This window comes from Excalfactoria chinensis, chromosome 15 (assembly GCF_039878825.1).
Source record: "Excalfactoria chinensis isolate bCotChi1 chromosome 15, bCotChi1.hap2, whole genome shotgun sequence".
Taxonomy (NCBI): Eukaryota; Metazoa; Chordata; class Aves; order Galliformes; family Phasianidae; genus Excalfactoria; species Excalfactoria chinensis.
Window position 1 is genome coordinate 9,178,274 of NC_092839.1, and position 24,225 is coordinate 9,202,498.

The 24,225-nt window shown below is 53.6% G+C and overlaps 3 protein-coding genes across 6 annotated transcripts; 1 reads left to right on the plus strand and 2 right to left on the minus strand.

Moving 5' to 3' along the window:
- Positions 1 to 3,087: 3,087 nt before the first annotated feature.
- BPIFB6 (BPI fold containing family B member 6) lies at positions 3,088 to 7,756 on the minus strand. Its single transcript, XM_072349842.1, has 15 exons — positions 7,654 to 7,756; positions 7,431 to 7,530; positions 7,043 to 7,147; positions 6,823 to 6,969; positions 6,362 to 6,425; positions 6,035 to 6,095; positions 5,694 to 5,785; positions 5,426 to 5,602; positions 5,276 to 5,329; positions 4,883 to 5,053; positions 4,663 to 4,730; positions 4,384 to 4,429; positions 3,682 to 3,745; positions 3,239 to 3,315; positions 3,088 to 3,126 (listed from the first exon to the last, which is right to left on the minus strand). Exons 1-15 carry the CDS (start codon positions 7,754 to 7,756, stop codon positions 3,088 to 3,090), a joined length of 1,368 nt encoding a protein of 455 aa, XP_072205943.1.
- Positions 7,757 to 8,993: 1,237 nt separating this feature from the next.
- LOC140259141 (protein TENP-like) lies at positions 8,994 to 13,428 on the plus strand. Of its 3 annotated transcripts, none has more exons than XM_072350176.1 (16): positions 8,994 to 9,042; positions 9,259 to 9,375; positions 9,511 to 9,610; positions 9,711 to 9,890; positions 9,980 to 10,114; positions 10,531 to 10,576; positions 10,713 to 10,773; positions 10,921 to 11,012; positions 11,144 to 11,320; positions 11,469 to 11,510; positions 11,600 to 11,764; positions 11,924 to 11,991; positions 12,413 to 12,458; positions 12,689 to 12,752; positions 12,846 to 12,922; positions 13,136 to 13,428. In XM_072350176.1, exons 1-16 carry the CDS (start codon positions 9,021 to 9,023, stop codon positions 13,184 to 13,186), a joined length of 1,443 nt encoding a protein of 480 aa, XP_072206277.1. In that variant the 5' UTR covers positions 8,994 to 9,020; the 3' UTR covers positions 13,187 to 13,428. The 3 variants fall into 3 exon arrangements, with proteins under 3 accessions (XP_072206277.1, XP_072206280.1, XP_072206278.1); XM_072350179.1 differs by having other exon boundaries at positions 9,786 to 9,890; XM_072350177.1 differs by lacking the exon at positions 13,136 to 13,428 and having other exon boundaries at positions 9,021 to 9,042; positions 9,786 to 9,890; positions 12,846 to 12,988.
- Positions 13,429 to 14,651: 1,223 nt separating this feature from the next.
- Positions 14,652 to 23,113, minus strand: LOC140259260 (BPI fold-containing family B member 4-like). 2 transcript variants are annotated; one of them, XM_072350404.1, is made up of 16 exons: positions 22,627 to 23,113; positions 21,855 to 21,970; positions 21,204 to 21,318; positions 21,004 to 21,108; positions 20,635 to 20,790; positions 19,562 to 19,625; positions 19,173 to 19,236; positions 18,738 to 18,829; positions 18,060 to 18,248; positions 17,793 to 17,846; positions 17,357 to 17,524; positions 17,208 to 17,275; positions 15,991 to 16,033; positions 15,733 to 15,796; positions 15,481 to 15,557; positions 14,652 to 15,136 (listed from the first exon to the last, which is right to left on the minus strand). In XM_072350404.1, exons 2-16 carry the CDS (start codon positions 21,964 to 21,966, stop codon positions 15,113 to 15,115), a joined length of 1,395 nt encoding a protein of 464 aa, XP_072206505.1. In that variant the 5' UTR covers positions 21,967 to 21,970; positions 22,627 to 23,113; the 3' UTR covers positions 14,652 to 15,112. The 2 variants fall into 2 exon arrangements, with proteins under 2 accessions (XP_072206505.1, XP_072206504.1); XM_072350403.1 differs by having other exon boundaries at positions 14,989 to 15,136; positions 22,964 to 23,078.
- Positions 23,114 to 24,225: the final 1,112 nt, after the last annotated feature.

Below are 24,225 nucleotides of genomic sequence, written 5' to 3' on the forward strand. Positions count from 1 at the left end.
GGAAGCACTGAGGTTTGCAGAAGCAGAAGCTACGAGCATGCTGTTTGAGGAACGATTTTGCTCTTACCTGACTGATCTCTGCAGAGCAAGGATGTCTCCAGCCACTTGCCCCTGCCTTCTGCAGATGACCCACAGCAATGCATCCTTATATACAGAACTTTTCAGAAGGAATGAGGCAAACGATGTCACCGAGGGCATCCAGAAGAATGAGCGAGGAGCAAAACAAACAAGACATGGTTTCTGGTGACTTCCACTGCAAATATTTCCTTACAGATCTTAGGAGTTGGGTAAATTATTGAGCAACAACCAATAGGTGTAGCAGCAAACGTCAGTCCAATGCTGGGTGCCAGTGCTCATGGGATGTGCACGCACTGCAGCTGGATAGAACAGTGTGGTTTGGGGCTGTATCAAGGTGTGGACGTGGCTGTAAAGTCATGCCCAGGTAAAATACTCTTTTATTTCCATATGAAATTTAGCCCTTGTCTGAAAGCTGTGTCAGAACACCAGGTGACCATGCAGTGTGTACGTACCTTATGTTAGGGATGTTGAAGAAAAGCCATACAGCACCCATCCCAATGCCATGGCAGTCCATGGGGCTGGTATCAGAGCTGGGTATTCATCGTGCCTGAAAGGCAAGACCCGATGTGCCTACAGCCTGTGTGGCCTTACCCAGCACTTACCAACAGTGACTTGAATGGCTCAGAACATGTTTGGTAGTTGAGCAGAAGGAGGCATTGAACTGGCAGGGAGTGGTGGCACCACCATAGGGCATATGGGTGAGGTGTCATGGCTTTATGGATACCCTGAGCTTATAGATTCCATCTGACTGTAGACTCAGACAACACTTCTGAGCCCATCACTACCTCCATGTGCTGCAGGACCAGAGGTGAGATGAGCTCTCATGCAAGTAAAGCACATGCCATGTGTACCCACAGCCACCCTGGCTCTCTCCTTGTCCCCTCACTACTGGCTCCAGTGCTGTGGAGCTGCTCTTTGAGCTTCACCGCAGCAGCAGTGCCCCAACTGTGACCCACACAGCCCCACTGCAGGCCTGCACCTTGCACCCTGCTCCTGGGAAAGGTCACACCATCCAGCCCAGGGGACAGCTGTGAACTATTCACTCTGCTGCGGTGATGATTAAGAACAGGGTTAGACGGGCTGATCCCCAGCACGGAGGAGTAATAGCCCAGAAAAATGCTTGCTCAGAGTTAATACTTTCTGCAAACTTGGAAATAAGTATTTCCAGGAGATTAGCCAGCTTCTGTCACACGTTAATTCCAGCTTTAAGAAATACCTTAGCTAGGGGCCAAGGAGGGGATGACAAAGGTGCCAAAGTACTTATGGAGCTGTCACTGTGCCGCAACCCGATCGGTCAGACACCCCCGGAGCACAAAGCTGGGCTGTCATTGCCAGATCGTGGCATTTGATATGATGGAAGAGAGTGTTAACAAGATGGTATCATGTTGTCATCCCTCCTGAACCGCTTCACTCTTTGGGCAATCAATCATGCTGGGAAGACTGACCGACCGTAAAGAAAGATCCAATGATGGTCAACACGAGGTGCTGGGTGTTGGGGAATAGCTCCTGTGCAGTGACCTTTTAGACCTGACTGCAACGGGGCTTCGCACCACTGAATGCAGAGGTCTCTGACGACCAAATATTTTAGATAAACCAACACAGGTTCCCATAAAGAGAATGACATCTCAAGGTCCAGCTCTCACCAAAGTGATTCTTAAAGCCCGCAGAACTCGGAGCCAAATCAGCATGGGAAGGCAGACACACAGAGTAAAGCAGAACAAAGGGAGAAGTAAAAGGATGAATATCTCTTTGATGCCTGGATCGGTGGGGAGATGAGAGATGAGGGTGGGCAACAGCAACCCCAACCAGCCCTGGAGACCTTGACATGAGCAGAGCAGGCATCACCTGAAGGTGGGCAATGCTGTGACCATGGGGCAATGGGCTACTGGGACTGCAACAGCTTTAGGGTCACAGATGGAGCTGGTGGCAGCACTTGGGTTCCCCTCACCACTGGGGTGTGGGCCCCCCCCTCCAACCCCTTTTGCCTCAGCTCAGAGGGAATTGCATTGTCCCCAGATCAGGAAGGGGCCCAATGGCTCTGAGCTGCACCCAGCAGGCTGCAATGGGTTACGTGATAGCACTGCCTGGCACTGTATGACATGCTTTATGGCAGGCTAAATGGGTGCCACCTGAGATGCACAGCTCTGGTTTCTCCTTGGAGAGAGCTACGTCCAGATCTGTATTTCATCTTAGAGAAATCCAAACCCAAAGGCTTTGGTCCTGGATTAGCTAACGCAAGAACAATAAGGAAGATCTTTTTCTCTGCTTTTTTTAAATGGTTTTGGCCTTGGGAATGTTTGCATGGCACTGAGGAGGGCAGGAACTGTAGCAACACCATAACAGACCTCATGGGGAGCTGTGACCGCTGCCCAAATACACTGAGCCCATTCCCCCCAAGCACCCAGCACCACGCAGGGGAAAACAAATGGGGCTTTCAGAGGCAGCATTGCAGCGTGGTGCCCTCTGGGACAATTTCTTAAAAAAACAATGATTTTTTTTGTCAAATAAATACAATCTGAATTCCACACCGGCCACCTGACACCGGGAACAAATGTTCAACTCGTGTCGGTTCGATGAAATGGGGATCGAAGCTGTTTATTGATCTCCTAATGACAGGTAATTATCCAGCAATAAGTGAGCGATATGCTCGGCATCAATACCTGCAGTGCAGCCGATGGCTGTGGCAGGAGGTGCTCCTGAAATACTAAAACACACCACAACTCACCCCACTGTGCCCACTGACTGCATCCCACAGTGCCACATCTCCACAGCTCTGGAGCACCTCCAAGGATGGTGGCCCCCCACCCCCCCTGGGCAACCTGTGCCAGTGCATCACCACTCTTTTGGAGAACAAATATCCCCTAAAATCCAACCTGCACCTCCTCTGGAACACCCAGCAGTACCAGAGTCCATCACTGGGCAACATGCTGTCTTTATTTTAGCTCAGAGACTGAAAAGCCAAGGGGAGAGCAAGGAGCTCCCAGGAGTGCAGCCATCCCTCCCCGTGCATCAGGGCTCCACCACAGGCACATCCAGCACCAGCCCACCCTGTGGGTTCAAGAGGAAAAGCAACAGGCAGAGCTCCATCACTCCACTGCAGTCAGTGTGGAGAATGAGGGCTCAGCCACCTGGGGTGCCCAGATCCCCACACTGTGCTTACCTGTATCTGCCTGAGCTCCACATGCTGGTACGGGGTGCCCAGCAATGGGGGCAGTGGGACTCCTCCTCGCAGTGCTCCTGCAAGTGGTGATGGGGGTTGTCAGGGGCAGAACATAGGCACCAGACCCAGGGGACAGCAGGCAGTGCTGACATGTTGGGTTGGGTACAGCAGCACAAATGAGATCCTGTCCCTTGGCATACTTTCCATAGGACTTCAGCAGATGAACGGATGCTCTATGGCAGGCTGCTTTAATCATGTTTTGCTATGGGATAACTGCTCCACCAGCAGCTTCCCTGTGCCCATCACTCTCTGTCCCCCCTGGGCAAGGCCAACCAGCCAATGCCACTCCCAAAAGCAGATAACAACAGGCTACGGGCAAAGAAATGAGGACCATTTTCCCTGCGCACAACTCGAGCCCTCTGATGAAGCTGTAACATGCTTACTGTTGATGGATGGCACGTAAGCCACATGAATAATGTCTGCCAGGACTCCCCTCAGCGGCAGCACCTGGAACACAGCGTGGTGATGGACGCAGCCCATCTTTCCGAATGCCAGCAGCCGCACCTGGCAGGCTCCCTTCCATTAATTCCCCCGGTGAGGCCTCAAATCACAGGAAAATTGCACAGCCCCCCCCGAGATGAATGGGAACATTGGAGAATTCCTAAATTTCATTGCAAGCTGTCAGAAAGGCTCTCCTTCCCCACACCTGCAGCACTGTGGGTACCCAGTGCCTCCTTCTCGCCACCCAGCCCCATGCAGACAGACAGACCGACCCTGTTCACATCCACCCCCCGCGTGACTCTGCTGCTGTGATGGGGTTGGAGCAGGATTTGGGTGCTGGAGCACCCGGCACACACAGTGTGGGACAGCCCAGCTGTCATTTATGGCCCAGACCTCCCAGGAATGCACAGGGTGCATTGTGAGCAGAGAGAAGGGTCTGAGCAGTTGTGCTCAATGGTTTTGAGAGTTCATTTATCATTTACAGCACCTCCCCTTGAAATGTTCATCTTCAGCATTCTGTTTGGCTTTCTTTAGTGTTTTAATACATTTGCTATTAGTAATGAAAGAAACAGGACCAGGCTCAGGGGAGGGAATTGTGCTCAGACCCACAGAGCAGAGCCATGCCCGCACCCTGCAGGACTCACATTGAATGCACCGATGGAGGAGTTCACCACGGCCACATGAGACAGGCTGTGGGGACAGGAGCATGGGGTCACTGCCCTGCCCTGCAGCTCTCCTTCGGCCTCAGCTCACACTCCTCCAGGACCCCCATAGCTGTTAGTATCAACCACCAAAAACCCATGCAGGGAGATGGAAGTGCACCTGCTAGGTGCGAGACACATTGCTGCCCAGCACCATTGCCCCTCTGCAGCACTGCCCCACTGCAGCATTGTGGCACTGGGCAGACAGACCTGAGCTGTTACCTGTGCAGTGTCAGGGAGAACTGTAGCCTCTCTTCTGCGACAGCAAACCGCACACCCAGCTCAGAGTGCTGCAGGGAGAAAAGGGGAGCGGATCCCCAGTGTGATATGTGTGCGTGTAAGCAGGTCCTCAGCATCAGCTCCAGCCCCTCAACCACACCTCCTGCTGCCCCTCTTCAGTAGTGACCAAATCCCACCAACGCTGCCAAAGGCTTCAGCTCACCACATCCAGGACAAAGAGGGATCCAGGAGCAGAGCCAGGACTGGAAGCCCAGAACTCAGCAGTGCTGAAGAGGTGCACGGTGCTTTTCTCCTGGGTTATTGTCACCAGCGGTGGTTGTGTCTCTTGCATTTCAATCACCACTGGCTGTGATGGAGGCAGCATGCTGGAGGTCTGGGGAAAACCAAGCAGAGGGTGACATTCCTATTTCTTCCCAGCTCTCCGCCCTGGGAGCTGCTGAGCATCAGGACCATTCACCAAAGTCCATGGTGACGCTGCTCATCAGTGTTATTTATACCACTTTTGCTAATGGAACACAAAAAGCACCAAGCTGACTTACAACATCAATGGCCTGAGGTGGCCAGAGAGCAGCAGGACTGCACTAAGTCCACCCACCTCAGGAATGAGGGCTCTCAGCGTTGTGGTCACCAGTGGAAGAAGCCCCAGAACCTATTGAGGACATCACAGGGATGGAAGGCATGTAAGCTGGGACAATCAATGTGGGGAGGGGCTGCAGAAGGCAGCAGCCCCATGGTGTTACCCCACCATGCCATTGGTGATGTTCAGGCCGAAGAACGTCTGCATGATGGAGAGCTCGGCACTCAGGAAGCTCGCAGCCAAGATGAGCTGAGTGGCTGCTTCCCTCTTCGGTGGCAGAGAAGTGAGAGGGGGCAGATCTGAGAGCAGTGCAACCTCTTCTCCCTCTTTGCTGTGGAGAGTGGCCTGAAAGAGCCCACAGACAAAGCCACGTCAGCACAGATCCACTTCCAGGGTCTGTATTTGGCCTGTGCACAGTGGACCGGGTGCATCTGACCTTCAGCTCCAGCTGGATGAAATCTTCTCTCACCACGGGGGTGTTCAGCAGGGCATATTGGAGCATCCCAGCGTTCCCAAGAGGAATTGCATCTGCAGGAAGGTGGGGGGGCTTAGCAGAGCCATGCCAACAGCACTACAGCAGCTCCATGTCAGTGCTGGCGATGCCAGGTAGTGCCACACACTCCCAGGCCTGAGCAGGGACACATGTGACCCCACTGGGGAGTTACCTGAGTCCAACACAGGTGTGGGGGTGGGATGGGACACAAGGGCTTAATGGGAGGGGGGTTGTGGATGGAGAGGTGGACAGGTGGGTGGATGCACAGACAGATGCCAACTTACACATCATGGCGGCAAACTTTGCATTCACGAAGTCAAGCACCATGTCCATGGCTGGACACAGCTGGAGGGTGAAAAGAGAGCTGTGAGAGCACCATGCACGGCAGCTCCAGGGGGGAGCACAGCTCCTACCACAAGGCATTGGCACCCTCTGCTCCTAATTACCCCGGCAGGCTCACCTTGGCTGATTTATGCCCAAATCCAGCATCCCACACACACACACACACCAGCTGATCCACTCACTTCTACCAGAGCAGTGAGAAGCAGCAGAGCAGGAACAGGGGTAAGAACACACCAAGGAGATGCCGTACAGCACCAGGCAGCACTCACCAGGCCGTGCAGTGCTCTCCGGAGGGTGCTATCCAGGAACTTGCTCATGATCAGGGGCAGCATGCTGGGCAAAGAGAACACACCATCAACCAGCAGAGCCACAAGGCAGTGTGTGCCGACTGCAGACTGAAACATCAGGAAGGCAGGTGCTAAGGACACCCAGCTGGTATGGTGTGCAGTGGGAGTTATTTCCCTGCATAGAAAGCTTTTCTCAGGGATGCCATTAGCTTTAAACAAGCAAAAAGGCTCGAGGCCTGAAAGCATCAAAGCATTTCCACAAAGGCTTTGGCCAAAAATGGGTGCTGCATGGAATGACACAGATAGGGCCAGCCTGGATTCAACCATAAAACATCTGGGGTTTCATACTGAAAAAAAAAGCAGGGTCTTCAATAAAAGAATAGATGTAGTGAAAAGAGCCTGAGCTCTATAGAACCCCACTGCTGGGCACTGACCCCCCTCACCGGTGGGGCAGGTTGGCCCAGCTGTGGAGCAGTGCCACGTGGCAGCGCCTGGCACTAAGCTGTGGATAGCCCTGCATGTCCTGCACCATCCGACTGCTGGCACTCAGGTTGGCAGCCATCGGGATCTCCATTTTTCCTCCTACAAAGCTGCACAGGACAGAGCATCATCAGCACAGGATAGCCAGCCTTCCAGCAGCCCCTGCATGTGCCATTCCCCCACCTTTTCCCTGTGAGGGTCATCCGGACCGGCACAGCCACAGAGACCCCCACAGTGGGTGAGAGCCATAGTGCAACCTCTGTGGCACGGAGCTCCATCACCTTCAGCCTGGGGGAAAAGAGAAGAAAAGCATAGGGAGAGAGGTACTGCCGGACAGCGGTCCTCCCACCCCCCCCAAGCTGGAAGCAAAAGCCAACAAGCTTTGTTGCCTCTAAGTTATGGTTTCCCTTTTGCAGACACAGCCATGCAGAAAATCACCGCCTTTAATATCACGCTTGTTAGCAGGGAGTGATTTGTTTCTGCCTCCGGGCTGACACTTCCAAACCTTCTGCTTTTATTTTGTGCTTTCCAGATTCAGGCTCCCGGTGAAAGGCTGCCGAGCATCACTCACCCAGAGATGCCTTTGATGGGTTTCGTGGTTGCCTTCTTTTTTGTCACTCCCTCGACCAGCTTCTGGAGAACATCACTCTCATTCAGCACAGTGGAGACCGCTGGAATATTCACACAAGGGGCTCAGCACTGCAGCCCCAGGGTTGGGGGGGACAGTGCTGGAGCAGAGGGAACTCATCACCTCCATAGAACAGGGCTGGTAACACATCCCTGCCCCAGCTTACCGCGGCTGATGGTTCCAACATCCATCCTAAGGATGGCATCCGGGCCCCCAGCACTTTGTGATGCTGGCAGGCAGCCCCCCAGCAGCAAAACACACCACAGCATGGTCATGGATGGCACAGCGTGCACCCAGCTCTGGAGGCTGCAGGGACACAAAGAAGCAATCAGCTGCAGGCAGCTCCCACCAGCCTTTATATACAGAGCCCTGGCTTAGAAAGAGGAGAAAGCAACAGATTAAGGAGCTGGGTAATTACTGCAGTGGAAAACTAATCCCTCGGTGATTCTGCCATCTTCCAACACAAATAATTTCACCAGTAACCTGAAGGTTGTGGTAAGCACCGGAGCTGCAGTGTTGGATGGAGCTCCTGACTCTATTGCTCAACACTCAGGAAGGGCCCACAGAGCTTCCCATGTGGCATCTGAAAGAGAAAAACCGATCTGCTCGGCTGAGAAGGGAGATGGTGAATTGCACCTCTGGGGACACGGATGGGATGTGGCTGTCCCTTGGGATGAGCCACCTGCCCCCATATTGGCAGAGCTCCTGCAAATGCAAGGGGAGGACCTGGGAGCAGCAGGGAAACCCCAGGCAGGCTGTGGCTGTTCTTGTGCCACCCAGAGCCTGCCCTGCTGGGATCCTGCAGCACCATGGAATTTATTTCTTCTCTTCATCTCCATATAAAACATGTCACGGGGCTTAATCTGTCGTTACCTCCCGCCGTGATATACTCAGTGGCTCTAAGTGCAGGCAGGGAGATTTACATCTCATCTAACAGGAGCATAGGATTTATAGATGACTCCCATTGAGGAGCCCATCACACCAGAGAGACACCTTTGTGCTCAGTCACTGATGGAACCTGACATCTCATTAAGCCTCCACAGGGACTGCCAGGTCCAGAGCAGCTCTTGAGGAGCAGAACGCCCACATGTAAACACCACAGCACCCTCCTGTCCCATCAACTCAGCCCCACGTATTGGTGCCCCTCTAGATTATGGTAACACCACAATGCACTTCCATTGTTGCTGGGGTTACTGATGCTGCAGTAAGGCTGAGCAGCCCCTCCTGCAGTGGCTGTGTCTCCAAGTTGGGAGCTGGGACCTTTCTTTGTGCTCTCAGTGGCCCCACAATGGAGGCAAGCTGCCCGAACACCTGCTGCTCCAAATGTCACCCTGCTGGGTCGATGGCCAGTGTAACCAGGTCTATGGGAAACAATAAAAATGGCACAGAAAACAAGGTCCCATTGCCCAGCACACCCCATTCAGCCCTCTCCACCAATCTCTCCCACCTCCTCCCACCCCAGTTGGGCAGATATATAAAGCCAGCACAAGTCCCTGTTGCAGCCACAGCAAGGCACAGAACGGAGCCAGGAGGATGGGAAAAGCAAATAGAAAAGGTAAAGATGCATTCATACACAGGGAGAGCAACGTGGGCACATACCTGGGTGGTCTCTGAGCATCAATGCTGGGCGGAGGTCCTCTCCTGCAAAGGCTGACACAGACGTGTGTTGCTGGGATGCCTGAACTCACAGAGCTGTTCTCTTTATACTTAGAGCAGCACAGCCTGTGGTATATAAGCAATTCCAAGATGCTTTTCACTTCCCCTCCTGCAGGCAGCGCCGTGCCCCTGCTCTGCACCGTGGGTGCCCTCTTGGCCCTCCTGGTCCCTGTGGAGCCCACCAGGGCCCCTGACTGTGGGGGCATCCTCACCCCATTGGGACTGAACTACCGTAAGTATGCAGCTCTCAGCCTGCAATGGGGTGGGAGGGAACCTTCCTGCCGGTCAGTGGGATGGGACACTGCATCCCTGTGCATGGGACCACAGGCTCAGGAGCATCTCATAAGGTGTCTGCCCTATTTCACAGTTGCTGAAATCTCAAAGCCACATGCAGAGGTGGCCCTCAGACGGGACCTGATGGCCCAGAGAGCCTCAGACCTGTTCCTTGGCTCCATGGACCCCAGCAGGTAAGTGCCTGGGAACTGACAGTAAAGTTTAAAACATCCATAAGGAAGCAAGCTCCTGGTTCCTCCCTTGAGATCTGATCAGCCCTGGTGCCATCCTCAGGTGCAAGGCACCAATCCCACAGACCCTGGGGCAGGAGCAGCACGTGGCTCCTTACATCCACGTTTCCTCGAGCAGGAGCAGAATTTCCTCTGTAAAAGTGGTTGACCTGAGGCTGTCACTCATCCCAGAGGCCGGGCTGCGGCTGGGCATCAAGGTGGAGCTGCGCATCGCACCCCTGCAGTGAGTCACATCCACACACAGTGCGGGGCAGTGGGGCAGCAGCGTGGCTCAGCACCACGGGGCAGCCCCAGCTCTGCCTCCCCCCACAGTGCCGTGCCCATGCCGGTGAGGATCTTCATCCAGGCTGACCTCCACGTGGATATGGGCCCTGATGGCAACCTGCAGCTGCTGACCTCTGCCTGCAGACCCACTGTGCAGGCACAGAACATCAGGGAGGCAGAAAGGTCAGCTCTGGGTTTCCCTGGGTGCATGGTTGGGTGAATAGGGGAAAAGACACTGAGCAATAAGCATTGCTGTGCAGGAAGGTGGAAGGACCAAGAGCTGATCGGTGACCTAAAAGGTTACAGAGGTTAATACAAATGCTTTAGCCTCAAGGCAGAAGCTTTGTTCTGTTCGCAGCATTGTCCTCACCTCTCTCTTAATAGAGTTCTCTCAGAAGGGAGCAGATGTTTCCAAGCACTGAGCAGGAACATTTTTAGTGCAAGACTAGTGGCAGGTCTTCAGTACTTTGGGGTTCCACAGTGTAGTCACAGTTTAACAGATGACTGAAAGTAATGATAAGGACATCTCTGAATGCCTTGTGGGTCCCTTGGCCCAGCTGGTGCTGTCTAACCTCCTCTGTCCCGCTGTTTTCATCCAGCAAGTCCTTCAGATCCATCCTGGACAACGAGGTGAACGTTGATAAGGTAAGAGAACATCTGCACAGGTAGGAGGCAGCAGGAGACAAAGCTCTGGAAGGCCTGCAGCAGACGCACCCAGGGACAGTGCTGGCAGCCCCTGCATTCATCTCCCACCTCTCAGGGTTCGTTCTTTATCCTGTAGCTTTGCTTGGATGTCTCCAAGTTGCTCCTTCTTCCAAACGAGCAGCTGATGTCGCTGACAGGTGAGCAGCACTGCAGTTCCAGGCACAGGAAACCTGGGAGTGGGGAGGGCGGAACATGATGAGAAGTGAATTCTGCTCTCCCCCTCTGAATTCCATTCCTCCTTTCACCTCTGCTCCCCTCCAACTGTTCCTCTGCTCACTTTGCAGCACCGTTTCCCATCACCCCCAGCTGTCAGCTCCAGTACCTGCCACTGGCTGCCCCCGTGTTCTCCAAGCAGGGTATTGCCCTGTCCCTGCAGGTAAGGCAGGGCTCTGTAGCACCCACCTGTGTGCTGCACTCTGCACCTCTGCCCTGGGCAAGCAGCTGCTGAGTGCCCGCAGCATGCCCTGGGAACCCCCAGCCCTTTTTCCCCTCCCTATGTCCCTGCAGACGATATTCCAGGTGGCGGGGGCAGCTGTCCCTGTGCCAGTCAGCCCCGTGCCCTTTAGCATGCCTGAGCTGGCGAGCACCAGCACTTCCCATCTCATCCTGGCTTTGTCCGAGCACTTCTACAGCAGCCTCTACTTCACCCTGGAGAGAGCCGGAGCCTTCAACATGACCATCCCCGTGAGTAGCAGGCAAGGGAGGAGGGAAGGACATGACAGCAATTGCTGTGCCCCTACCCCTTGGGGCCGTGACCCAGAGCACCCCCAGAGCTGCACCACATTACCCCCTGTGTCCTTACCTCAGCTGATGGGCTGCACTTTGCTTCCAGAGCATGCTGACCACTGCCACGCTGGCACTGAAGATCCCTCAGGTGCGTGGCTGTGTCCTGCAGCCATGGGGTGATGCCCCACTGCCCTCTGCACACTGCAGAGCAGCCAGGTTGGAAACACATCCCTGCAGGTGGGCTCCCTGTACCATGAGGACCTGCCCATCATGCTGAGTGCTGCGCTCCGAAGCTCTCCTCGGGTGGTGCTGGAGGAAGGCAGAGCAGCTCTGAGGCTCTTCCTCACTGTTCACATTGGGGCAGGCTCACCTGATTTCCAGAGCTTCCTGAGTGTGAACGCGGTGAGTGAGCACTGCAATGGGCATGGCACCCCGTCACATCGGTCTCCTGCACGAGCAGGATGTGAGCAGTGCACTGCAGGGGCAGCACGCAGACAGCTTCATTGCATCACAGCATTCTGAGCCAGAGTTTTGCTCACTCTGACCCTGTTCTCCTCGCAGGATGTGACCGCAGGACTGCAGCTCAGCGTCTTTGACACACGGATGATGATCTCCACAGCGGTGATAGAGTAACAAGCCTGGCTGTGCTCTGCAGCCTTGCAGGGGACACAGCACAGCCATAGCATGGGAAGGGAAAGGCAGAGAAGCCCAGGGAATTCCTTAGCTCTGATAGCTTGGCCTTGCACATGTAGCTCTTACCCAAAGGAAGTGGTGAGAGGAAAACAGAAGCAGTGCTCAGCTGCTGTGCATCACCCCGAGCATCCCATAACCCACAGCAAACCCCCATTGCAGCCCTGGGGCTGGGCACCCCCAGCTCTGTGGTGCTGTGTGCAGGGCAAAGGCAGTTGGGAGGTGCCTGGATGCAGGGTGCTGCTGGCCAGACACTGCCTAGTGTGTGAGCCTCTGCCTGTCATCGAGCATAGGTGCCTCAGGAAAACCACCCAGCCAAAGGGCTGCTGAGCAACAGCTGTGATGCCTTTTGTTTTGCAGGGATGCTGAGCTCAGCCTGGCTGCCTCCAATGTGGGCCTGGTGCCGGTAGGTGCCCCAAGAACCCCCCGGGGAATAGAGCATGGTCAGGCCCCTATCAGCACTGCACTGAGCCCAGCCATCCTCAGCCACCTCACACCACAGACACCACAGCTGGGCCAGCAGCAGGGCAGCGTGTGCTCACAGTTCTTGTGGCAGCACACCAGGACCCCACTGCCACCAGCCCCAGCCTCTTCCCTCTCCCTATGGAGCCAACTCTGCCCTGTCTCACCCTGCAGGCTGCACTGCTGGAGGAGCTGTTCCTGGCCCCCGTCTGCCAGCAGGTGCCGGCGTGGATGGATGGTGAGCAGCAAGAAAGTCCTGCAGGCAGCTCTGGGCACAGGGCAGTGCTCTGCTGGGAACTTTCCTATCTGCTTTCCCCATTTCTCCTTCCAGATGTGCTGAGGGAAGGCGTACATCTGCCCCACCTGTCCCTCTTCACCTACACCGATGTCAGAGTTGTGATCCACAAGGTAAGGAGCAGCACTTGCAAAGTGCTCCCTGCAACAAGGCATTTAAGGTGCTCCTGCTATAACTGATTCAAAGAGGACAGACACTTCCCTCCCAGAACCATGCTCCCTTGCTTTGCATGGGCATCCCTCACTAGCCACCTTAGCACAAGCCAAAAGCACGCTCTGTGAGGAGCAGGGTGTGCTCTGCCCCCACCTGCTTCCCTCTGTCTGTAGGATTACATCCTGGTCCCATGCAACCTGAAGCTGCAGAGCTCCATGGCCTGAACCTGCTGCAATGTTTGGGTGAAAGCAGTGGAAAACCTCTCCTCATCGTGGATTTTCACCACACGAAGCAGGAATAATCTTATTTCTTAAGTAAAACAACACTTCCTCACGTTTAGGATAACAGCGCCCTTGCATTAAGAGTCCTCCTCTTCCAACCCCGATCTTTGCATTTTTGGCACATAAGGAGGATGGATTGTAACAATGTTCCACGCTTTAATTAAACATTAATATTGCATTCTCCCATACGGTATCGACTATTTTCCCCCTCGGCGTACCAAAAGATGGATGAATTCCATCTCAGGGAGCACCAGCACCAATGCCCAGCCCTTAGATTTCACCGAGGGAGCATCAAAATTGCATTAATTCCTGTGGATGCGAGGCATCCCCGTGCAGCACAGCATCACCCCTACCCACCACAGACACCTTGTGTCTATTCCTCCACTTCTAGTGTTACTATGGGAACCAAAATGCTGGTAAGCCAGGCCAGAAAGAAGGGAAAAAACCATGGATCATCTGTATAATGGCTTCTAATATTAGCCTGGAAGCCGGTCATGCTTCCAAAAACATGCTTCTGGCAAAGCTGTAGCAGAGGGGGTGGGCAGGAGCACCGGTCAGAGCCCGTGCCACAGTGCCACAAGTGTCATTTTTGGACTAGATGATCTTGTAGGTCCTTTCCAACCTTGTGATCCTATGACCAGTGGGGGATAAGGGTCCCCATGTGCTGCCCGGGAGGAGTGCCCACACTGTGCACTCAGCAGTCAGCCCACGGAGCTGTGTTAATTACACATCCATCTGCTTTCCCTGTCCACATCTTTTCCAGCCTTTCGAGCAGCTGAAAAGCACTTGAAAACCTCATATTTCAGAGACTTGGGGATAGGGAAGAAAACAAAACAAGCCAGAGTGATTTATTGCAGGGAGGGAAAAAACCTGAAGGTTTCTATGCCCGTCCTGGGGACCTGACTAATGATTTTAATGCCCGAGGTTGGCAATAGCAGGAACTGTTCCTAATAAAAGTTTGCTGGTAGAGCTGCAACCATTATTCTTTGACTAATATATCTTAACCTAGCTTCCCAAGAGGAATAGGTTGCAGTAGGAAAGACATTCATTAGCTTGGCAGCAAGGGGCCAGAGTCACCGTGCCCTGAGCCCCTCCTGGCACCAGGCTGGCACTGCCAGGCACACAGCACTGAGTTGGGCCATGTGTGCACGGAGCTCATCCAGGCCCAGGGCACCCTGAGTGACACAAGACTTAACATCTGCCAGTTTGGAAATTCATTCTGGCTTCTACACGTGTCTTAGCAAAGGGTTACCCAACAGCAGGAGCCACTGGCAATATCCAAGAGTGTTGTACTTAGAAATCTGGGATGGAAGATTGCAAACCGAACCCCAACACTGTCACAGAAGGACCAGACCCTCCAGTAGGAGGCACAGAGGGGCATCCCCAAGAGCATCACAAACCTCCTTCTGAGCATTAAAAAAAGAATGAATGTTTATTACTGAAGGAATTAATGACAAATGCATCCCGAGCTCCTGCTCAGCGCTTCGGCCTTTTCTCAGCCCAGATGGTGACATCCACATGGAGAGCCACGTGCAGAAAGTTCACTTTTTCATCACACTGACAACAACTTGCCCGAAGACCCAAAATTCTCAAGGAATTTAACAACTTTGCTGCCACTTCTACAACCGTGACCTCTAATTCGCCCTCATTTCTCTAAATAAATATTTCTACACAGAGCTGCCTAACTGGTGTTGGCTTATGCAAGCCTCTCAGTACCATGGAAGCCAGTTGAATTTAAAGTGCCTTCAATATTACCAAGAACCTCTCAGTATGTTTAGAAAAGGAAAGATGATAATGTTGGTCCCAGCGCTCCATCCTGGCTGGATCTTCTCCCTCTTTCTTTCCAGAGCTTCCTGCACCCCGCACAGCTCACGAGACGATCACCAGCAGTCCCTGCAGGGGAACACAGACACATCACTGCCCATCCTCTTCTTGGCCACCAGCGCACACTGCTGGCTCTTGGTCCCCCTGTTGGCTACCATTGGCCTTCTAGGCCACAGGGACCCCCCTGCTGGCTCCTGTTCACCCTGTTGGCACCAGATTGACCCAGGTTCTTTCTCTGCAGAGCTTAGAGCTTGGAATGACTTGGGGCTCTTTGTGTGGCACCACTCTAGAGGGCTGCAGGTACCTTCTGCCTCTGCGGCATGTCCACAGCAGGACCCACGTGCCAGAAACAACCCCAGCAACCCAACTCACACCAATGCCAACAGGAGGGCAGAGCTGTGTCCAACACTCACCTTCAAGATCTGCACCTGCAATCTTATCAGAGGAATTTTGAACAGGTTTGGCAGGGGTAACCCGGCAACTACAGCAGCTGCAAGATAGACAGAGCCTAACTCAGTTCAGGGACACACAGCCTCACACAGTGCTGAGAGCTGGTGGGCATACAGCTGCAGCCTCAGCTTGGACACAGCAACCCCCCTGCCATACACACAACCACCTCCTCTCCACAACCAAAGTTGTGCTCCTGGCTGCCCCGGGCCCCTTACCATTGAGAAGTGGCATGTAGGTCTCCGCCAGCAACTTAAAGAATTGTGGCTTCAGGTTGGAGATCTTGCATTTTTAGAAAAGGCATAACAACAATAATAATAATTAATAAAAACAATGAAAGGTAGCAAAAGTATTGCCACGGTGTGCAGAGCTGCAGCTGACAGCTCAGACCCCTGGCACTGTGCCCCCCAGTACATGGAGCCAGCAGCGTGTCAGCAGTGACCCCATGGGAAGGGCCCTCCTGATGGGGAACTTACATCAGTGATGCCAACGTCAGATGACTCCAACAAGAGGGCAATTCTGCAGAAAGGAAAAGCCAATGGCACGTCAGACAGTGGGTCAGCAGCAGGAGCTCAGCCCTCAGTCCCCAGTGCTGCTTAACTCAGCCCATGGGCAAGGGACTCCTGTGAGCATCATCCCTAAAGGGACCGCAATGTCCTGACATAAAAAGCAGGCACTGCCACACTTGCAAGAGAGCAGAAGAGCAAGAGGAAAACAAGAAATCAACATGAAGATCTTAATTTGCACTGGCTCGAACGACGCAGCATCGCAGCAGCGCACACACAAGCTCTTGGCTACCCCTCACTCTCCCGTCCCCAGGTAGCTGTTCACCTTAGAAAAGGAATCAGCTTCTGTTTAGCTGAGAGCAGAGCTGCTAGAAAAAGCACCCAGCCCAAACGTAAGGATCATGAGCTCTGGAGAATCTGCCAAAGCTCCCGATCTGTCATTGCAATCACACAGCTATCTCCAGAGCTAAAATCTCTGCTTTATTTCCACTTTGAGTTTCTCTTTTCTGCTTCCACTGAATCTTGTTATATCTTTGTCTATTGAATTAAAAGCCCTTTGATGCATTTCCATTGTCTGTATCACTGCATATAGGCTGTGCCAATGTTGCTTCTAAATCTAACTCTTTGACAAGGTAAATGGCTTGAATTCCTCAGACCTCACGCTGTAAGAAATGCTTCCCAATCCTTAATCATACCTTGACTGGCACTAACGATAGCATTTTCCTTTGCTCCTTTATCACTCATGTCCAATATCAGGCACTTGGAAGTGCTGCCCAGGATCAAAGTCAAGCTGACTCTGGTACAGTTTTTCACACTGCCTCATCTCCCCTGGTTATAAAATGGATGCAGATTTCCTTTCACGCTCCTAAAACTCTCCCACTGCGGTGATGAGCAATACTCCTCCACTTTGTGCCACCATTCAGGTGTGAAATTCTCAGATTTGGGAAACCCAGAGTCCAGAAATACTGGAAAATGCCCAGAGACAGCAGCTCCAGAGCCGACATTGCCTTAGAGAAGCTTCCAGCAGCCTGGAATGGGGCTGAACTCCCACACTGCACCCATTGCTTGCAGCTTGCTCAGGGCATCCTGGCACTGTCCCTCCCACCATGCTGTGTCCCCACACCCCAACCCTGCACCCTGAGCTCCAGCAGAGCCCCAGGCTGGGAAGCACAGAGGGGACAGGCTACCTGCCCAGGGAGAAGGTCAGCATCAGGCTGCTCCTGGAGATCGACAGGCGGACATTCAGATTGAGGTCCTGCAAGTAGACAGCGAGAGGGTCAGCCCATGCCACAGCCCCATCCCTGCTGACAGCCCGGGCACTTCGTGTTCCACTTACTGCCTTCAGGAGCAGCAGGTTGATGATGGGCCCATTTGGGCGCTTAATGAACACCTGGAGAAGGACTGACAGCTCAACGGTGGCTTTGTTGGGTTCCAACAGGAGAAGAGGGTTCCCCACACACTCTATACGGATGCTCAGAGGACCGGCTGCAGGGCAGCTGGTGCACTGTGGTGATGGGGGACACAAAGGTGGCTGCCCAAACTCAGCCCATGGACCCACACAGCCCCATAGCTCTGTGGGGCTCCCCCGATGTCATGCAGACCTTGGACAAGCCCAGATTTACACAAGTGCAGATAACAAAACCAGACAACAGAGAGAATAGAACCACAAGGCTGCAGAGAACCAGAGATGGCCCGGGTGCTTGTCCAGGTGAATTCTGTAGATGGCCTCGAACCCAGCAAGACTTACTCAAACCTTACCCAAAGTCACTCACCCCAGTGGGATAAAGGGCTGTGATGGAATCTCTCAGCTGGTTGGCCCCAGAGAACTGCAGGGAGAGAAGCACACAGCCCAGGTGGGCACTCTGAAGATCCCAGCACCACTCACCCACTCCCCATGCTGTGCTCCCAGACATTTGGGTCACGTTCCTGGGCCAGTCCCAAGCTGCCCCAATGCAGAGCAGTGCTGCTCACTCATTCAGGTGTGAGCCCCCAGCAGCAGGAAGGGCTGCTGATGTACAACACAGCACTGTGGCACTCACAGCTTCCGGCGTGCAGGGAAAGGTGTGCGGTGAGATCTGGAGCATCAAGGCCAGCATGGAGTTGAGGAAGTTCTGGCGCATACAAATGACCATCATACTGTCCACCAGCAGACCATCCACCAGCGGGGGCAAGGCAGAGGCATACGAGTCGTGGGGGATGATGGTGCCTCCCACTTGCTGCACCGTGCTCTGTGTGCAAACAACAACGTGGTCCTGTGCTGCACACAGAGCTGTTCCTTCCCGATTTAGGGTGTGAAAGGAGCTGATGGAGCCCTGTGTGCAACTGAAGCCCCTGATAATGAGCATGCTTTGTCCAAATCCCAGCCCACTTCTCCATCTCACCCTACGGAGCATTGCTCCAAACTGCAACAAACCCGCACTAATGCCACCTATTTGCTAAGGAAAGTGACTGACCGTCTGTGGGAGCAAAGACCAGTTCTGATGACATCTGCCCTAAAGAAAGCATGGAGCACTGCTGCCCTGCCAGGTGGAGCACTCAGCTGCAAACAGTGTGGGCAGAATGCAGCAAGTTTGCCAATAGAGCAAATGGGAGCACCCAGTCACCTGGGGATGGGGTCTGACAGGGGCTGGCACGTTTAGCTGGAGTTCCCAGAACGGTTCATTGGTACAACCCTTCTGTTTGGTTGTGCTGAATGGAGCCTGGGGGTGTTCACTTACCTCTAAATCCATCAGCAGGGATGAATCGGAGGTGAGTGGTGAGCCAGCCAGGCGGTAGTGAACTGTTCCCTTCATGCCAAGCGGCAACACAACTGCATGGGGAAACCATTGGTGATGGTCAGGGAACACACAGCTCCTCCCAGCCCCAGTTCCCAGCCAGAGGGAGCAGCACAGGCCAAGCACCCACATCTCTGGGGAGCTCTGTAAAATTGCTGCCACTCAGCACTGGCAAAACTTCCCTGAATTAAACTGTGGGATCTGAGCTGAGGATGTAGCTCAAAGATAGAAGCTGAAATCCCAGGCCCTGAGATGCTGTCATTCAGAGTCAATCTCTGCCCCCAAGAGTTCTTAGAACCCCAAAGCACCGGGGTAGCAGCACGAGACTACATGCATCCCACCACCCAAACACAGCAAGTATCTTCCACTGGGACGTACCATCCACGGTGCTCATGAGCTGGATGTTCACTATCTTGAGGACAATATCCAACACTGGACACAGCTGCAATAGAAGACAGCACCAGACAGCTCATGGGTGCCCTGCATGGCCCCAGCAGCACCAATGGCTCCGAACTGCAGCATGAAGCCACGGGGCAGCCAGCGGGCACTGGGATGGGCTGGGGGTGGTGGAGGTCCCCTGGAGCCCACGTGGGCTGCTTTGGGACACTGCAGGCAAAATGCACAGACAGCAGCCAGGCTGCCCATACTGCACACTGCCACTGTGGGAGCAAAGCAAGGGCATGCCACAGCTCACTGCAGCCATGCAATGGGTAATCTCCGATATTTCTGCATTTTGGTTACGGGAGGAGGGCAGATTTCAGGCTTACCAAACCAGGCAGAGTTGCTGTCAGGTGGTTGAGCACAAGGTCATGCACTGACAGGGACAGTAAGCTGGAAAGGAGGGGAAAAAAAAACCAACAAAACAGAATATATAAGAGCCAAAAACCAAGAACTCCCGGGCACTGCAGCTGAGCAGAAGACCCTCACTGTCCACACAGCTCCAGCCCCAGATGTTCTACCCAGCACCATGAGCAGAGGGGCTGTGTGCCTCATAGGAGTAGGATTAAGCTCATGGCTGCATCACTCGGGGTGTGCAGACACAAGCATGGGCAAGGAACAGGTTTCTCACAGTGTATCCTGAGCTCAGCCATCTCCCTCTGGTGTTTATATCAGTGCTGTAGTTAACAGTGCTGTTGCTGTGAATTCCATGTTAGTTATGGGAAACAGAACATATAGATGCGGAATAACAAGAGGAGAAATCTGCTGTGAAGCATTCCCTAACTGCTGCTAAATAGATCACTCTGGGTTACATGCTGCCTGCAGGCAGTGCAGAGACATTCAGCTGGAGAATCAATACATTTCTGGGCTACTGAGCTCAAACACACTGCAGTGCTGCAATCTGCAGGTGGTGGGGACTCACCATGCTCTACTTATGGGAGAGTTCTCCCTGCTGACACATCTGAGGATCCACCACAAACCATCTGGGCATACACACACACACACCCTGCGTGGGATCCCACAGACTGATGGATCAAACACCCAATATCTTTCTGCTATAGCGGCCAAAGGCCAAGACTGGAGAACAGAGCAGGGCACACCAGCGGGGCTGCTTTCCTGTCACTAACCTTCAGGTTAGTATGTCTCAGGTATCAGTTCACTAGCTAGGTCTAATAGAACTACGCTGGAATTGATGCTAAACCTCGTCATTCAGATCTTAACGTGCTCATGAGCAAACAAGGCAGGTCAGCCCTCATCTTCCAACAGCCAATTTTCCATTGATGAACCAGCCTTGGCAGCAGGAATCTCTTTTCCCTGGCTCTGCTGGCACAGCGCTGACAGCCAGTCCAGATCATGGGATAAAGCACAGGGCAATGGAAAATATCAACCCACGAGCGCTTACCCAGAGAGCAGCTTGATCTTTGCAGCACCAAAAATGCAGAAGCAGTCATCAACTACGACCTGGACTGCACCCAACTCGAAATTCGTGCATTTGATGTTTGTGGTGATGGTCACATCCAGGGAGATAAAAATTACCTCGGAGAGAAGGCCGATCAAGCTGAAAGAGGCAAACGAGAAGCTGAGAGATGGAATCCATTCCGCTCACCGGAGGCGCTCAGCACAACCTCCATCTGCAGTAATTTGTGGCGAAGACCGCAAGCCATCCTCTGCTGCACGTAGGTTTCTCATAGGTGAACACATGCAGAGCTCAAAGCACTGTGCTGTTGGACACCTGCAGACTCGACAGCACCTCAGAGCTGTGCACACTCACCTGTCGGCTCTGAGATCCAGGCGAATGTTGATGATCAGCTGTAACCCAATCCCAGGCAGCAGTGCTATCGACAGCGTGGGCATGTGGGACCGCTCCAGGTGCAGCCTGCAAAAAGCAGCAAACAGCCATCACAAAACTACAGAGCACCCCAAAGGCAAAGCACTGCCAGGGAATGGCCTGCAATGCCCAGCGCTGCTCACCCCGTAACGATGGTGGGGGTGGTCAGCAGACCCCCATCACTCATGATGTTCGGCAGCACCAAGCCCTGCAGGTGCTTCTGGAGGAGCCCGTCATGAATGATGGCATCAGACATCACTGCAAAACAGCTCCGTGTGAGCCCCCACCTCTCCCCAAACTCATGTGGGGGCGATTTCCAGCATCCATGCAGTCAAATGGAGGTGCTAATGTTTTGCAATGCCAAATAGCAAAGCCACCCTCGGTGGGTTCAGCAGGAGAATGGCACAGCTGCAGCCCACCATTTGCTGCTCTCTTCCAGAGGGTGTTGGTTTTGCTTTCTTTTGTTTCTGTTTTTGGAACAGAAGCAACAGGAAGCAAGACAGTGCACTGCGCACATGAAGATGGCTGCTAAGCTTCACCACAGCTGTTGGCAAAAAAATCAGCTGCTCTAATGGGGAAATGAAAACAAAGACAGAGGAGAGGAAAGGATCCAGAATCCTGAAGCTCTTCACGGCTGTTGGGTGCAGAATGCCAGCCCTGTCCTGCAGGCAGAAGGTCTCCCTCCCTGTGAACCCAGCGATGGCTCCTACAGCCCCGAGGAACCATAGAGTGATGACAGCAGTCAGGGATTATACCACATACCGGCCCCATGGGATGAGCGTCGCTCCCATTACCTTGTTGTATGGCTTTGGGACTGATGGCACAGGACAGGCCAGACAGGGACCCCTGGGTAGGAGAAAGCAGCCCACAGAAGACGACCATTCCAAAAAGCTTCAGCAGCTTCATTGTCCTGCAGCAAGGGAGGCAACGGCGTGAGCAGTGCAGAAGGGCAGGGATGGCACTGCAAGACACAGTTCTGCTGTCACCTGCACTGGAAGATGCCGTCTCAGCCCAGCTCTGCACAGCACCCGGCTCCTGCTCGCTGCTTTTTGGTGCTGCAGCAGCAGTGCCAGCAGCTGCCCTTATATAAAATTTGCCACCACCTGGACACACCTTTTCCTCGCAGCCGTCGCATCCCAGCAGTGGGCACCCCCTGCATCCCTGCCAGCAACACCCAGCTGCCAGGCTGCTGATTTATACGGCACCACGTCACTGCTGCCTTCCCCAGCAGCCGCTTCCCTTCCCATCCTTGGACACTCACCTGGGCGCCACTTTTTCCCCTCTTAAAAAGGCGCCCACCGTGGTGACCTGTGGGATCCCCGTGCTTAAAGGAAACCATCTTTTGGGGGAACTGTCAGCATGACTGCAGTGCATGGGTCACACTGGAGAATGATGGGGGTGGGAGGGGACCAGATCTCCCCACCCTGAGGAGCTGTGGGATTAGCAGTGCTCACCAGTGTTTCAAATGCAGCGTCAGAAAATGATTTTCTTCACAAAACCAAATGAATAAATAAACAGAAAGTAACTTGGAGAAAGCTGATAAACATCGGCTTTGTTAAGACTGACCTTCGGTTGGATTTCTAGTGCATCCGTAAAGAACAACAGTGAGAGATGCATCGATGTGATACAGCGATGCTGCAGGAGCGGAGCCCAAAGGAGGGCTGAGGACGAGGCCTGGCCGGGTGCCGTGGCACTTTCCATTGTGCATGGCTGAGCAGATCCTATCGGTGCTTTGCTCGGTGCTGTGCAGCAGAGCGAGGTTGAGCGCAGCAGAACAAAGCTGAGCCGATAGCATCGCTCCCGGGGAGCAGCTGGCAGGGGAACACACACTGCTGCCCTTAGGGTTGTGTGCTCCCATCACAGGTTGTGCCCTTTGGGACAGCACCAGCCGAGCTCCCAGTACCTCATGTTGCAAGAAGGATGTGTGCTTCATGCTCCAGCAAAGGCATTCCTCCTCTCTGCGTGGGTTTCTGCTGCTCAGTTGCACCCTTCGCTCCTCTCACTCACCTGGATCTCATTCTCCCCTCGCAGCAGTGTTGCTTACAGGAAGGCTGAGCTCAGCTCTGCAGTAACAAGGGCATATATATTAAAATGAAGCATCGCAAGGAACTCGGGAAGAGATTATCACAACACAAACTCTGCAAAGCAGAAGGGCTGTGGAGAGACTGCACGTGGATGCCCCGAGCAGCCCCGAGGCGCTTCGCAGAGCGGTGTTAAAGCAAACAAATATACGTTATTCGACGTGATTAAATCTGCCATTTTTTTTATTCTCCGGCATTAAGAACCATGGGAGCTCAGGAAGAGCCACACACTGCTCTTAAAATAAAGGAGTGAGCAACCTGAATGAAAACACGGTGAATTTCTCTGCCCCGGTTTGAATAACAGCACCGGGGTTTTATGGCTGTGATACATGCTGGAGGTTTGCAGGCTGCGGGAGCACAACGCTGCTTTATTGTTATGTGGTGAATATAAAGGAGGAGTAACCTCAGCCCATAAAACTCCTTCGAAGGGGAAGTAGAAACTCCTTATTAAGAATACACATAAACTGAGCGCTGTCTCTCGAGGGGAAAAAACTAAACCTGGTGGCACGAATTGCGCCCTCCGATAGCACTGCCCTGAGCAAACACTGCTTGTTGGGTGCTGAGCGGCTGCTGCGGGCATGAATGGAACTTCTCTGCTCAAATGTCAATGGAAAGTGATTTCTCTGATGTCAACAAAACAAAGGAGGCAGCCAAAGAGAGCAGCGCTGCGGAAAGGGAGAAAGCACTCGGGTATGGAAATGGCACAGCAAATGAATGGAGTGAGGCTGTAAGAGCAACATCTGGGGAAGAGAAAATATGGAGTACGTATTAATGCAGGCTACTGACAAACTGAGAGCTCTTGCCTGGTTCCAGAACAGCCAAAGTGCAACTGTACCAGCTGTGAGATCTCCCAGCTCTCCCCTCCCCTGGGGAACACAGCACGGGGTGTGCAGCAGGGCTGTGCTGCAGGAGATCTCCATCACTGTGATGGGCAGCAGCAACACAGCCCAGCAGCCACCAAGAAACACGTGCAGCAATGTTCTTCAGTGCTTTGCTCGCCCTGCCCCATAGCCCTGCCTAGCAGAGGGTTGTCTCCCCATCCTGTTTATGGGATTGCTCAGATGGCGATGAAGGAATCAGCCCA